We start from the raw sequence: 13,535 nt of genomic DNA, 5'->3' as shown, positions 1-13,535 counted from the left end.
CACTGCAGCAGGTGTTGGTTAAATATCAGATATGGTGACCTCAACAGGACTTTTAGTGAATTCTATAGAAAACACAGCAAGCGGCTTTGGAAATATGCACAGGTGATAACAGTTCCTGAGGACACGGATTTAAGTGATCAGATATTGACGTAGACAACAGAAGTTGAACCCAAACCAGGGGCAAGCTGCATTTTGGGCATGAACAAAAGATAAAATGTGGGTTTGTAGATGTTACGATATTGCACACATTTAAAAAAGGCTATCACCATTATGTGAATTATTAGCACATGGCAGTTAACTGACAGAAGCAAAACATTGGGTAATCAAACTATTTATTTAAAGGGCCCATGTCATGCTTTTCCGGTTATTACCCGTCCCCTTGTGTGTTATGAAGGTTTTTATGCATGTAAACGGTCTGCAGTCAAAAACCCTCAAAGTACACCCTGTAGCGATTAAAACTCTAACACAGAAAAGACCTGTCTATGCTGCCCCAGAACGCCTCGTTGGAGATTTCTCATTTTCCATTGTTTGCTTCCTGGGTTCTGTGACGTGTGAACACCCAAATCAACAAATGACCGGACTGGCCCAATCCGCGGAGCACCTCACACACCAGGATCCCTTGGCTAACAGGGAGTCCCCATTGACTTGCAGAGCTCCCTGAACGCTGGTAATAGATGAGTTGGGATCGCAGAGAAATGCTCTCCGCAGACCCATTCTCACAGCGTTATAAACCTTTTTCTTACTCAATATCAAACCACACTTGTTTTTACTTCGGCTGTGAGTGTTTGTGCGTGCGCTCAGGATGAGTTTAGCTTGTTATCGCCGACCCGGAAACCTGTCCGCTCCTCGCAGCAACGAGCCTCGCAACGTCCCGACCAAGCACACTGGGCTCACAGGGAGGGGGGGGGGGGGCAGGAGCTCCAACAAGCCGTTTAGGACAGAGTGAATACACATACTATACAGAGATGCTGTATAAGAAACCAATGTGATTTTGGAAAATTGCGCAATATAAATCTATTCTAGTAGACCTCAACAATGGAAATATGATCAGTAGAAATGGCCATGACATGGGACCTTTAAAACCAAGGCAACTGTAAAATACATCCAGATTATTAAAAAAAAGCCAAGGTCATGTATACACTTTCTGCTTCAAAACTTGTACTTTACCACATTATTAATCCTGTATAAACACTTGGGACCAATTACAACACTGCAGGAACTTGTTACAGCTAAAACACTGGGTAGATATCTTTATTATGGACGAAATAAAAACAGTTGCGCATAACTCAACCGGCATGGACAGAAAATCCTTTCATAAAACAAAGCACATCATCTGATAGACTGGTGAATGACACCGCTAGTTGATTTGGCCAGCCTCTCTTTGGCCTTCTTCTTAATAGGATCCAGTTCAAAGCTCTTCCACATACGGATGGTCTCGTCTCCAGCAACAGTCGCAACGGTGGAGAAGTCTGGGCTCAGAATCAAACTGAGAACTCTATCCTCGTGGCCTGTAATTAAAAAAATAACACATTCAGACCAACAGGAAGCAAACAATGTGGATACAGTTTTTTCCATTTTTCTTTTTGTTCCTTTACTCCCCATGTCTTGTCTTTTTGCCGACTTACCATTGAGTTCTGCAACCCTTGTTAGAGAGGGGTACTTCCAGATAACGACATTGTTGTGGGCATATCCATGGGCGGAGACCAGCTCCTTGTAGTTTGGTGCGAACACCAGGGATGAAATCTGAAATGCAAAGTTATCGTTTATGATGAGAAAAGGGACAACCCCCATGTTGTTATGTTGAAGTTAAATACATTTTCAAATGTAATCCTTTTTGACTGAAATAAGCATTGAGGTTCTAGCTGTGGTATGTACCTGGGACTGAGTGTCAAGCGAACTGATGCAGGAGCCACTGTTTACATTCCAGATGCGAATGTGACGGTCACTGGTTCCACCTCCAGATGCCAGGATGTTTGGCTGCCACGGACACCAGGCCAAAGCCTAGAATGTCAACACATCCAAAAGTTAGTTTTTCAAGCTAGCTTTTACAGTCTATGGAATAAATTGTGGCTGGTATTACTGCAGTTCTGGAGAACTGCAGTAGCCTTTGTGTCAAATAAAAATGCTAAAGGCTGCATGTAGAGCTAGAGTTTGTCTGTTCTGAGCTGACATATAAACATGGTGGTGCAACATAGCAGAATCTGACATGTTAACCGCTGCCTCTCTGGACATGAAGGGTTAATTCTGTGGTAACAAGAATTTGGTTGATCTACTGATTAAGATCGTTCTGAATATTGTATTCCATTTGTGCCAAAAATGGGGGGGGTGAAGAGCTCGACAAAAACGCTTGTGAAAAGTGATGTTTAAAACTCAGTTAATGGGGCTCATTCACTGGCGCTTCCACAAACAACCAACATAATTGTTACATTCAAATGAAGTACATTATTCAAGTTTACATTAACTTTGGATAATAACACGGGAGAAATGAGCGGAAGCGCTCTCTTTTCCTCTCTCCCCCTCTCCTGACAGCCTGTCAGTATCTCATGCAGCTCACTGATCCAGTAATGAGTGACAGTGAGGAATAAATATATTTATAACTAGTAGTTCCAGAGGTAGATCAAATAGCTAAGTGTGTTAGGTCTAACTCTTGTGTGTTTTGCTCCGCTCACCGGTCCGTCACAGCGGGTGGAGCTGCAGGATTTCTGCTTCACACACGTTGCATACCGCTATTTTATTGTCATTTTCGGACACTTTAAAATACTGCCAGACTGGTGAAGCTAGCGAGCTTGTTTTGCCGCGCAGAGAAAAGTGTCATGTATTTTACGTCTCGCGATCGGCCTTTTTAGAGAGCACCGATCGATCGGCAGAGAGTGAGTATCGGCCGATATCGATCGCCACGCAAAAACTGCGGCATTTTTACAGCTCCTTATGGGTAATGCAATTTGTGAAGTGCTTTCCTCTGTGGTGAAACTATCAGCACTGCATTACGGAGGAAAGCGGCAGAAAGTCGCCTGGAGTTAAAGAGAGCGGGGCTGCGTTGCGTGCATGGCTTCCTTCTGCAGTTAACGGGGAGACGCGCTCTGGCGGCGGTCTCGTTCAGGATCCGAAAATACAATTTTAATATTTTGCACACTTATTCCTAGTGTGCCACTGGTTACGGTGCCACATGCCATTGGTGGCACGCGTGCCAGGGGTTGCCGACCCCTGGCGTAAAGGAAAGAGTGTTTTCTATTAAAGGTGAAATAAAAGAGAGTGTAGAAAATGACTAAGGAAATCACTTGGGCCATTTTGATGCTCACCTTAACAGCTCCTTGATGTTCATCCCAGCAGCGGACGGCCTGGTTGGCGGGGCCATCCTGCACACGGGGCCAAACGTACACCATGTTGTCATTGCCCCCACTGGCCAGGTATCGCCCATCAGGGGACCACTGCAGCCCACACACTTCTTGTGAGTGACCAGTGAGAGTCGCAATGTGGTGGTTTGCCACCCTCACATCATGATGGTGGATGTGTCCTGATCTTGAGCCACTAGGATAGAAAGAAACATATTTGAGTCTAACAAACACAACTAGAAGTTTGTCTTTTGTATCAGAAATTTGGAAAAAAACTGTACCTGGAGAGAACATGGTCATTCCAGCTCAGGCTCACAACTCTGGACGTGTGGCTGGCCATGCTGCGGAGATGCTTCTGGTTGTAAACATCCCATAACTAAGAAAATAAAATTTCATAATTAAAAGCAAATAAGAAAGCAGTTATTTTATTGCCACATGTCCTTATTTTAAATACAATGTGCATGCCCTTTATATAATAGTGTTCCATTTTCATCGTCTCTATCTTTACTTTGCTGTAACTTCCCATTTGTGGGACGAATAAAGACATTTTATTGTGTACTAGTCGTATGTTCCTCAGCGCACTAACCTGAGTTTGGCAGTCACTGGTTCCAATAGCGAGGTAGCTTCCCTCTTTGGTCCAGGACAGTGAGCAGATGTAGTCCTCCTCACGTTCCAGCTTCATGAGAAGAGTGATCTCTCCTTGAGAGGCATCCAACAGGTAAACACAGTTATGAAGCGCCACAGCCAAAACATTGCAACTGCTCCAATCAAGCAAATTCAAATCTGTGGAGGAAAAAAAAGACAATTAATGCTAGCTAATTGTACAGTAGCACCTTCTTGCATAAAGCTCAAATTATGTACAACATCTTTATATTTTAGTATAGAAATATAATAGTGACTGATTTCCGACATGAATCCAATGTGTGATAAATTATGTTTAATCTAATCTAATATGCGGCAGTGTTAAAGGAACAACCTTGACGTGCCAAACTTACAGAAATCATTACGAAGCTCAGGAGCATCCAAGATTCTGTCAGGAGTTGAAGAAATGTACCGTGTCTTTTTGACAGAGGCAGGTGTTGCACCCTGACTGTAAAGCACTTTCAAGTTGTTTTGATACCCTGTAAATAGGACAAAATAAATGGTTAATTCACAGACACCCCTTTATATGCATGCAATATTCTTGCGATGCAGCATGTTGACAAACACATATCCTTACCTTCTGGAGCATTCAGCGGCTTCCCTCCAAGATGCAGGATCTTTGCCTCTTCAATGTTGTATCCGTTTAGTGACATCGACATGGCCTTTTGGTTTTCCTTTAGAGACACATATGATCTTAATAAATACAATCTTTATTTAACTATAGGATCACTAAAAGATAAATCAATATTTTGTAAACGTACCGATGTTGCATTGTGTTCGTTTGTGTCCACAGTTTCATTCTCCTTAGCGAGCAGAAAGCTTGCAACATCCATTTGTTTGCTGTTTCTGGTAGGTATGAAGCGGTCGCCTCCCATCTTAGAGGGTGTTTGTTTTTTATTTTTGCCTACAATACAAAAAAAGTGGTTAAAATCTCCAGAAACAAAACACATCGAGCGTGTTTACGTTGCATAGATAGAGTTGCACAAACTACCTGGTGTTTTGCTAGGCGTTTTTGTTGTACTAAGAGACACATTGGCAGACTTGCCAGGCGACAGCGCAGAGGCGTTAGAAGAGCTGGCCTTCCTCTGCCACCTTGCCATGGGAGCGTTTGTGATGGGCATATCCAGCTTCAGGATACTGTGGATGTCATTCTCAAACCCGAACTGCGCCATTTTATCCAGGTGTTCACAGCCTGTTACGTCAGGGGAAATAGTAATACGGTCCGTTAGTGTAATGGGCGACAAATGCTAACGCTCGGATCCAACTTCAGCTACTGCAGCGGCTGATGTGAGCCAGAAAACGTTTTAATTTAATTCGGCAAAAAATTCAAACAAGAAGTCGTTTCACAGGAGCTTAAACCGTCTAGCGTTCAAATAGGTTATATTTCGTTTATCATAGCTAGTTGACCATGAAGTGAATGATAACACGTTAGCATTCAATTCAGTAGCCTTAACAGCTTAAATGTTATATTCAAAAGTAGGCCTTTTACAATAAAAAGATTATGACCTCACCTCTTAAATGAAACGTTGACTTTGCTGCACCAAACTCTGTTGTTCCTCTCTCGTTTCTTTCTAAAGTTTGAATGTCGGGACGATGACGACACACGGTTTAAATCCCTGTACGCGCTCCTGTGATTGGTTTGTTCAAGAAACGGCCGTTACCAGCAGGCATTTTACGAATGCGTTGATGTGATTGGTGGAAGAAACTCCCTCCCCAGAAATATACCGCCACCTATCGGACAAATTATGATAACGTTTTGATTGTGTCAAACGTAAACAAGAACAGAGTTAAAATTGTAAGAATCAAAATGTTCTGAATAAGGATTAAGAGAGTAAAAGTGTATATAACTATGTTTTATTTTTATATATCTTTTCCTTTTGCTATTTTATTATTATGCTGCAGAAACAATAGATAGATAGATAGATAGATAGATAGATAGATAGATAGATAGATAGATAGATAGATAGATAGATAGATAGATAGATAGATAGATAGATAGATAGATAGATAGATAGATAGATAGATAGATAGATAGATAGGTACTTAATTGATCCCAATTTGGGAAATGTTGGCGTTGCAGCAGCATAAAAAAACAAGGCAATGTACATAGGAGAAATTAAGACACAAGAAATAAACAGTCCAAAATATTTCTGAAATATAAATAATAAATGTACATTTTTCCAGTGTTGGGTCATAATGGCTCTTATTTTACATTTGTCTTAAGCATCTACCGACCTTTCAAAAGAGAGACAGAAAGCCGAACGTTATTCAAATGTTTCATTCAATTCTATTAAGCATATTGAGAAATGGAATCTTTAAATGCATACATACATTTTTACAGTTGGGTAGAGTTGAGTTTTTGTCATGTTCTGGTCATGTCTGTCCAGTGAAACAAGTGTTTGTGTCTCTGCTATTTGATAAAATACCAAGTGTGATTATGGATATTAATTAGATTAAGTTCTTGATCAATTAGTGGAAATGTCCACCTCATGCATAATGGATGGTGCGCCAACAAATCAGTAAAGCCCCTAACGATACAACTAGAGTAATGTTTTAGAGTTGTTGTTTTTGTATCGATTCATTTAGAATACTTATAATACAGACTTTATTTTAGACACAGACAACGGTATATTATCTGATGTCTGTGTGAATAAAAAACACTTTGCTAAATCCAGGAAGCATGTTTTCTTGAAATTAAAATAAATAAGATATACAGTATTAGTTTTCAGTGGGCTCCCAATGAAATTCTGTTATCATGGAAAATCTGGTGTTCGAAATCAAGTATAAAAATAAATCAAAATAAATCACTGTCTTTCAAACATTCAAGTCAATCACAGAAACTAACCTTGACATCAAGAGAAACATTCTGTCTCTGACTAAAACTTTATCAACCATTATCAAATCTGGTCCTTTATGTATTGGTGTCTCATAAGATTATATGTGCCAGAAGAGCAGAAGGATAACGGCAGGCAGCTGATACTGCTCTTTTTGATTGTTTTTGCTATCAAGCAAGATAACTTTGATATTAAAAACAATTGTTTCCCAGAGAATTAAAACAATAATTATGGAAATGAATGTCAATGTGGAAACTTCTGAACTATCTTGAAATCATCACACAAACACATTTTATAAAAGTGTATGACTGACTAATGATGAGGTGCAACTGTCCAACTCTTTTCCTGCTACATTAGCCATCTGTAAGAGCCATTGCAGCCCTGTCTGTTTTGCTCAAATGTTTAGGTTATTGACACATGTTTAACAAGTTCTAAAACTATTTTACAGGTTGTTTATAGTTTGTCATTTTTTTAATGGTGTATTATGCAGGTGTAGTTTTGTTGTTTTTCGAATGGATTTTAGTGTGTGAGACAAAATAAAACTTGGATTTTCGTTAAGTGAACTTTTGAAAGAACATCCATAACAGTCATCTGTTTGCAACTTATATATATCAATATTCCAATTACTTGTATATAGACTATTCTCCATTATTTCCATTATATTCTATTTTATTTTATTTACTTGCACTATTATCTGTTTTATTGTGTTGCACTGTTGGAAGAGCCTGTGATCTAAGATTTTCATTGTCAAAACTACACTGTAGCTATGTACAAAGGACAATAAAAGCCTTGAATCTTGAAGTGGCCACTACACTATCTTATACAGAGTGAGGCACAAAAAGCACAAAAAAATATATTTAAATATATATATATATAAATGTATATCTTCATTTGTATATATTTCTGTGAAGCCCAAACCTGTTATAATATAAAATGGGGCGAAATGAATTCTTGTTTAGAATAGGCTAGAATACATAATCAATAGGGCAATCTGACTCTGAGTGAGAAAATAAATCTGACAAATATTCCATAAAAGTTAATTTAATAGAACATTTTTCTCAAATGTCACACAAACAAATAATAGGGGAACATATAGACAGTCACAAAAACGTATCACAAAGAAATGTGAAAATCATAAGTATGCAGCACAGTCTTTGGATAACAGGACACCTCAACAGTTCATCCAGTGTTTGGCAGAGTTCAGTGTGACATACACATGCATTGTTTACTGGATTAGCTCAGTCCAGAAATAATTAAAACATCTGCTCATATGGTTATTCATTTTGCAAAAAGAAGCTTGTACATTGCTTCAGGCAGTGATTATGTTTTCATTTCTTTGGGTGTGTGCGTTTATAAGAATATGTATATATATTAAATGCATATGCAATGTGTTAATTCAGTGTGGTACAAACATTAAAGTGCATTAAATAACCTGGAATCCAGACTATAGGGGTTTCAAACATTGGGGCAGTTGTTACTGTTGGAAAATGTTGGTTCCATTAAGGAAGCAACACTGTCCAATGGTGAATCAGCAGGGGGACATTCAACAGTAGAAATGGAGGGAAAGCTCAAACATGGTTCTGTTCATCGGCTGGAGCTTTGAACTACAAGGTACGGTAACCATTGCCTTTTATTTCTGGAGCGGTCTCACCGATGTCTTTAGGGTAATGTATAATCGAGCCAACAACTCCTGCAAGAAAAACAAAAAGCACAGAAAAAAGACATAAACATAATAAGCTTATCACTCTCACTCACTGTTTTAAATTATTTGACGTCATTCCTAGAACAATTCTTATCAGCATTCACTATGTTTTATTTCTGACGCTATGATGGTCCCATATCTGACCTGACAACTTCAGTCATATTATGTATGAAATTCAGTAATAAAATGTATTCAGTAATAAAAGTGAAGTCACAGTGAATCATCCCAAGACTGTTATCAGAAAAGTCTTCAGGAACTTAAGAGAAAACAGGAATGTTGTTTTCTTACCTCCAGGGTGCCTCAGACCTAAGCAGAGAGTGTGAGAAAGACAAAGCACATGACTATGCTTTATATTCCCCTGTGAGCATGAGACTCCATACCCAAATCATGTGACAACAATACAGCCATGATATGGAGCATTTTATGATGGTGAATAAAAAAATATGAAATAGCTGCCACTGTCTGCTAACAACATGCAGCACAACACTTCAAACTAGCTTATTGCTGATTTGGAAGGCTGCTTTTGAGCAAACATCTGTGATGACTGGCACGGTAACTTTTGTAATAATTATTTAAATGTAAAAGGAAAACTCTTATTTACTCACCTTGTTTTGAGAGGAGGATAGTGATCATGATTAGACCTATAAACACCAGGACTGCCAAGATTGGAATGAGGAACTGAGGCAAAGGTATCCCTGGAACTGGAAAAATAAAATAAAATTGACCTGTAAAAATGGTCACGGTAAAATGTGTGGGAAATTGTATGTAGAGATGAACTGTCGCAATCATAGGGACAAACTAATGTTTTACTTTCAATTCACAACCTTTCTTTTTTTCCATCGTGTCATATGACTTACAGTTAAACACCATCAGCTGCCTCCACCAGTTAGGCATTAAGGCTTTTTCTCTCTGTACTAATATTCAAAGCTACTAGACAAGTACGTGAGTTAGTCTCACTACAGGTATTGTACATTTGTTCACAGCAGTGAATGAAAATGTAGAATGGGTGCTCCTGGTGCTGCATTACAAAAAAGTTTGTCCTGATTATTCATGATACAGGCCTCTTATCGTCACAACTATTTATATTAATGCTACCATTTTCATACATACCTTTATAGTTAAAATTACTGCAGTAATACTTTAATACATCTAATAATTTGGGTTTTCTCAAATTCGTTTTAAAAATGTTTAACAGTGCAGCCCAAGAGCCTGTTTCTATATCTAAAGACCAGATGGTAACAAAGAAACTAGGAGCATGTGGTGAATGGCAACTTTAAAATAACTGGTAGATCTCTATGTGAACAACTAGCTTTCTTCATAAAGGACCTTCAACTCTGGAACGCATTTCCAACAGAAATCAAAGTAATTCCACATATAAAATCCTTAAGAATAATTGTCTAAAAGCATTTTCAATTTATAATATTTCTGTAAATTGCCACGGTGTATTAGTGTATGTGTATATTTATTGTATTTAAATATTTGGAATGTATTGGTTTTTGTTTATACTGAAAGCTGTTTATCCTTAACTAATCTTGACATAAGAAAGCAAAAATTGGGACAAAAGTTGACAATTAGTCACAGCTAAAACTCTCTCTGGAGCATATCAATGTCATGCTCTGTATTGTAACTATGTTAAATTGCATTGATCCTATCTATTAAATTAAATTCTTTATCAAATACAAACATTGGTTAATTTTAAAAGCATACTCCGTGTGTAACATGCATTAATAGGTTATTGGGTTGATGTTAGTTTCACATTTTTCCAAACGCTAAAAAGAATATATACCAGACTGCTCCTGAGAAAGCATCAGTTCTTTCATCAGCTTGACGCATTCCTCCTGCAGACGGGTACTCTCAATTTTTGTGCGCTGCTCTTCCTTCTCCCACAACACTTTGAAGGCCAGTGCTTCCGGTACGTGTGCTGTCCACGTGTCAGTGTGGTCCAGAGTCAGATACACCTTCCCATCGTAGAAGACACGGTCGGCCCAGAGCAGCTGAGACCCCTCCAGTATGCATTCTCGAGAACGGAGAACAGTGTGGTTACCTAAAGAGGAAGAAGAAGGCTGTTGACAAATATTTGACTGACCATCCCTGTCCAAAATTGTACATGATGATTTTCTTACTCAGGATGGAAGTCTGGTTCACATTGATAAGAGTTGGAAGGAGTGCATCAATTGACATGGTTTGAATAATGCTGTCAACTTCCTGGCTTTTGTCTTTTAAAGAGACTCCATTGAGAAGGACTTGCTCTGCGACCTGCTGAGCCCCCACCACTCCCCACTGCTGGACCTGCACGATGACGGTGTCTAGAGGGGAATATAAAATACATACATTAACACTCAAACATTGAAAATAAGGAATAATCCAAACGTTATAGTAAGCTCTGGTAAGTCCCGGTAGGAAAGCTTTCATGTTAAGACACAGATGATTACAAACAGGCTAAAATGTGAGCTAATGTGTGAAGAAAATATTCAAATGGTTTTTCATTTAGAAGAAGTGCTGCGTAAATATTTAAGTTTGCATAGCATAAATAGATTATACCCGTGATACTTAAAGTAAAAGGGCTCATTCTAATAAAGACTCCTTTCAAATTGTTAAAATTATCAATGTTTTTACAACAGGTCTTTACTCAATTATGGTCTAAACCTTAGACTCTAAAGGGCACTAGATCCAACCACATTTAATGTTTAAAGTGTTTAACTATTACAATGCATCGTGCAAGGTTAATCTGTAATGTATATAGTCTAATTGCATTTGTAAAAGTATAACAAGTAGTTAGTAGTCACAATGTGACCCGTTTTATTAGGTATAGCCTACCTGGTCAATCTCACATTGCAGACCTACAATAAGTCTTACATTAAAATACATTTTAATTTAAGTTATCATTATATTACTGGAATCTCATGTTTTTGTTAACACAGTCAAGGCAAGGCAAGGCAAGGCAAGTTTATTTATATAGCACTTTTCAACACAAGGCAATTCAAAGTGCTTTACAAAAAATGAAAGACATTAAGAAAATGGCATTTAAAATCAGTAGATAGTTACATTTAGCTGTGTCATTGCATGATGTTGTGAGGTGTTTTTAATTATCTGTTCCTCTAGGTTTGTAAATAGATCTGGGTGATACACCTAACTTTCTATTTGACATAGTCCAATACGAAACCAAAACTAATGTGACCTCATAAATAACCATAAGGGGGAACTAAGTAACACTGTGCCAACAAAAACTGAGCTAAAGACAGGATTTATTGCAGGGCTCGTATTGACATTGTGTAGATGAATATGAGAGTCTAAGTCAGCTGTACAATAACCTTTTTTCCTGTGACAAGTAGAGGAGTAAGTGTTCTCACTTTACTGATTAATCTTTCCAAATATAATGCATGAGTAGCAACAAATAGTGACGTTAGCTGCTTGCAAAGGCTAATTAAATGCATAAACAAGTTTTAACAATCGTGTGAAGTCTTAACCAGGAGTAAAGCAATGCAAAGAGACAAGCTTCTTACCTACTGGAACAGGAAAACACAGTGATACATCGCATGTAGTTAGCACAAGAAGACCAAGGAAATGGTCAAGAAACTGCATTTCTAACGCGAATTGTTGTCCCGTTATTGTTAAACCGTAAAGGAAGGATAAAAGTCTCCCGAGTTATAAATAGCACGGATTGTTTTAAGCCATTTAAGCGAAACCAGGGAACTTAAAATAGAAAACAGCCAAAATAAAATACTTCAGACGGTCACGAACATCAACACAAATCTGTTCGACTCAACTGTTTCGTTTTGACAGACTTTTCTTTAAATGGACCACTTCTCTCCTCTGGTTGGTTAATGCAGCTACTGCGTAACTGGGAGGTGCTCTCTTGCAGATTCAGTTTAACAGGTTTGCCGTTTGTGCCTTAGAAAGTGAGTTTAAGATAACAAATAAACAACCTCCTGAAGGTAAAGGTGACCATCCAAGCCAACACAAACACTGAGAAGCAGAAGTTAGTTCAACGATGGATTTATAAAGAGAGAATTTCAACCAACCCTGAAAGGGGTAACTATGGCAACAAGGGCGGCAGTACAGTAGTTCAACTGTAGGGATTTGGCTTTGTAACCGGAGGGTCGCAGGTTCGAGTCCCAAAGAGGCCAAATAATTAACAGCTGGAGAGCCCAACTGCTCCCTGGCACCTATGCCTGTTTTCTAATGCATGTGTGTATTTGTACACTTCCTAAAAATATGTGTGGAAAACGGAATCTCCCCGAGGAATTAATAAAGGTTCATCTTAAAGGTAGGGTAGCCTATGTAAGTTTGAGAAACCGGCTCGAGATACACTTTTTGTTATATTCCATGGAATGCTCTTAACATCCCGATAGCAATGAATATCTTAAGTGCTTTGACAAAAAATCCATAAAAAAATGTCATCTGTGGAAGCCGTAGTACTGTAAAAAGTACGACCAATCATTTTAGCCGGCCCGGCTAAAATAACTGGATGGCCTACCTGCCTGTCAGCCTTCCATCTGTGCACAAACTTATCTCGTGCCCTCATTGGTCATGTGCGCGTTCGTGTGTGTTGGAGGAGGGGCTCTATAAGGAAGTGGCAGATTTTCTCCGGTCGTGTATTTTCAAATTCTAGCGATCTCGAGCCGGTTTCTCAAACTTACATACCCTACCTTTAATCTTGCAGTGGCTGACTCCCTCGCTTCTCCCTCCCAGGCCAACCAGTTTCTGTGGCGCAAACCAACAGACCAATTTTGTAGGCTAATCTTAACTGGAATATAATGGCAACAACAAACCAACAAAATAGTCCCTAATTCAACATCTTATTTAAAGTATAAAACATGATCGTTTTTAAATACTTTTACTCTATAGTTATACATCTACAATGTGCATTGTAGCCCACTGTACAGATGCCAAGAGATAAGAGAATTTTTACCCTTTTTCTTGAGTTCGATAGAGCAAGATTTTTGTGGCCAACATCTGATTCAATGTTATTGTTGTACTAATAAAGAACTTGATCAAATACACTTATGTAGGCAAACTATACTT

General features: G+C 38.7%; 2 protein-coding genes across 2 annotated transcripts; both read right to left on the bottom strand.

The window, feature by feature from the left end:
- Nucleotides 1-1,223: 1,223 nt before the first annotated feature.
- Nucleotides 1,224-5,593, bottom strand: cdc20 (cell division cycle 20 homolog). The gene is made up of 11 exons (XM_034137129.1): nucleotides 5,486-5,593; nucleotides 4,966-5,166; nucleotides 4,736-4,878; nucleotides 4,552-4,648; nucleotides 4,328-4,453; nucleotides 3,919-4,115; nucleotides 3,614-3,708; nucleotides 3,300-3,528; nucleotides 1,876-2,001; nucleotides 1,626-1,743; nucleotides 1,224-1,508 (listed from the first exon to the last, which is right to left on the bottom strand). Exons 2-11 carry the CDS (start codon nucleotides 5,144-5,146, stop codon nucleotides 1,330-1,332), a joined length of 1,491 nt encoding a protein of 496 aa, XP_033993020.1. The 5' UTR covers nucleotides 5,147-5,166; nucleotides 5,486-5,593; the 3' UTR covers nucleotides 1,224-1,329.
- A 2,240-nt stretch (nucleotides 5,594-7,833) lies between these two features.
- On the bottom strand, nucleotides 7,834-12,291 carry LOC117488979. Its single transcript, XM_034138173.1, has 6 exons — nucleotides 12,014-12,291; nucleotides 10,634-10,816; nucleotides 10,297-10,554; nucleotides 9,116-9,211; nucleotides 8,799-8,816; nucleotides 7,834-8,498 (listed from the first exon to the last, which is right to left on the bottom strand). Exons 1-6 carry the CDS (start codon nucleotides 12,090-12,092, stop codon nucleotides 8,413-8,415), a joined length of 720 nt encoding a protein of 239 aa, XP_033994064.1. The 5' UTR covers nucleotides 12,093-12,291; the 3' UTR covers nucleotides 7,834-8,412.
- Nucleotides 12,292-13,535: the final 1,244 nt, after the last annotated feature.

Source organism: Trematomus bernacchii, unplaced genomic scaffold (assembly GCF_902827165.1).
Source record: "Trematomus bernacchii unplaced genomic scaffold, fTreBer1.1, whole genome shotgun sequence".
Lineage (NCBI taxonomy): Eukaryota > Metazoa > Chordata > Actinopteri > Perciformes > Nototheniidae > Trematomus > Trematomus bernacchii.
Note: the sequence above shows the minus strand (reverse complement) of the source record. Positions and strands in the feature narration are given on the sequence as shown.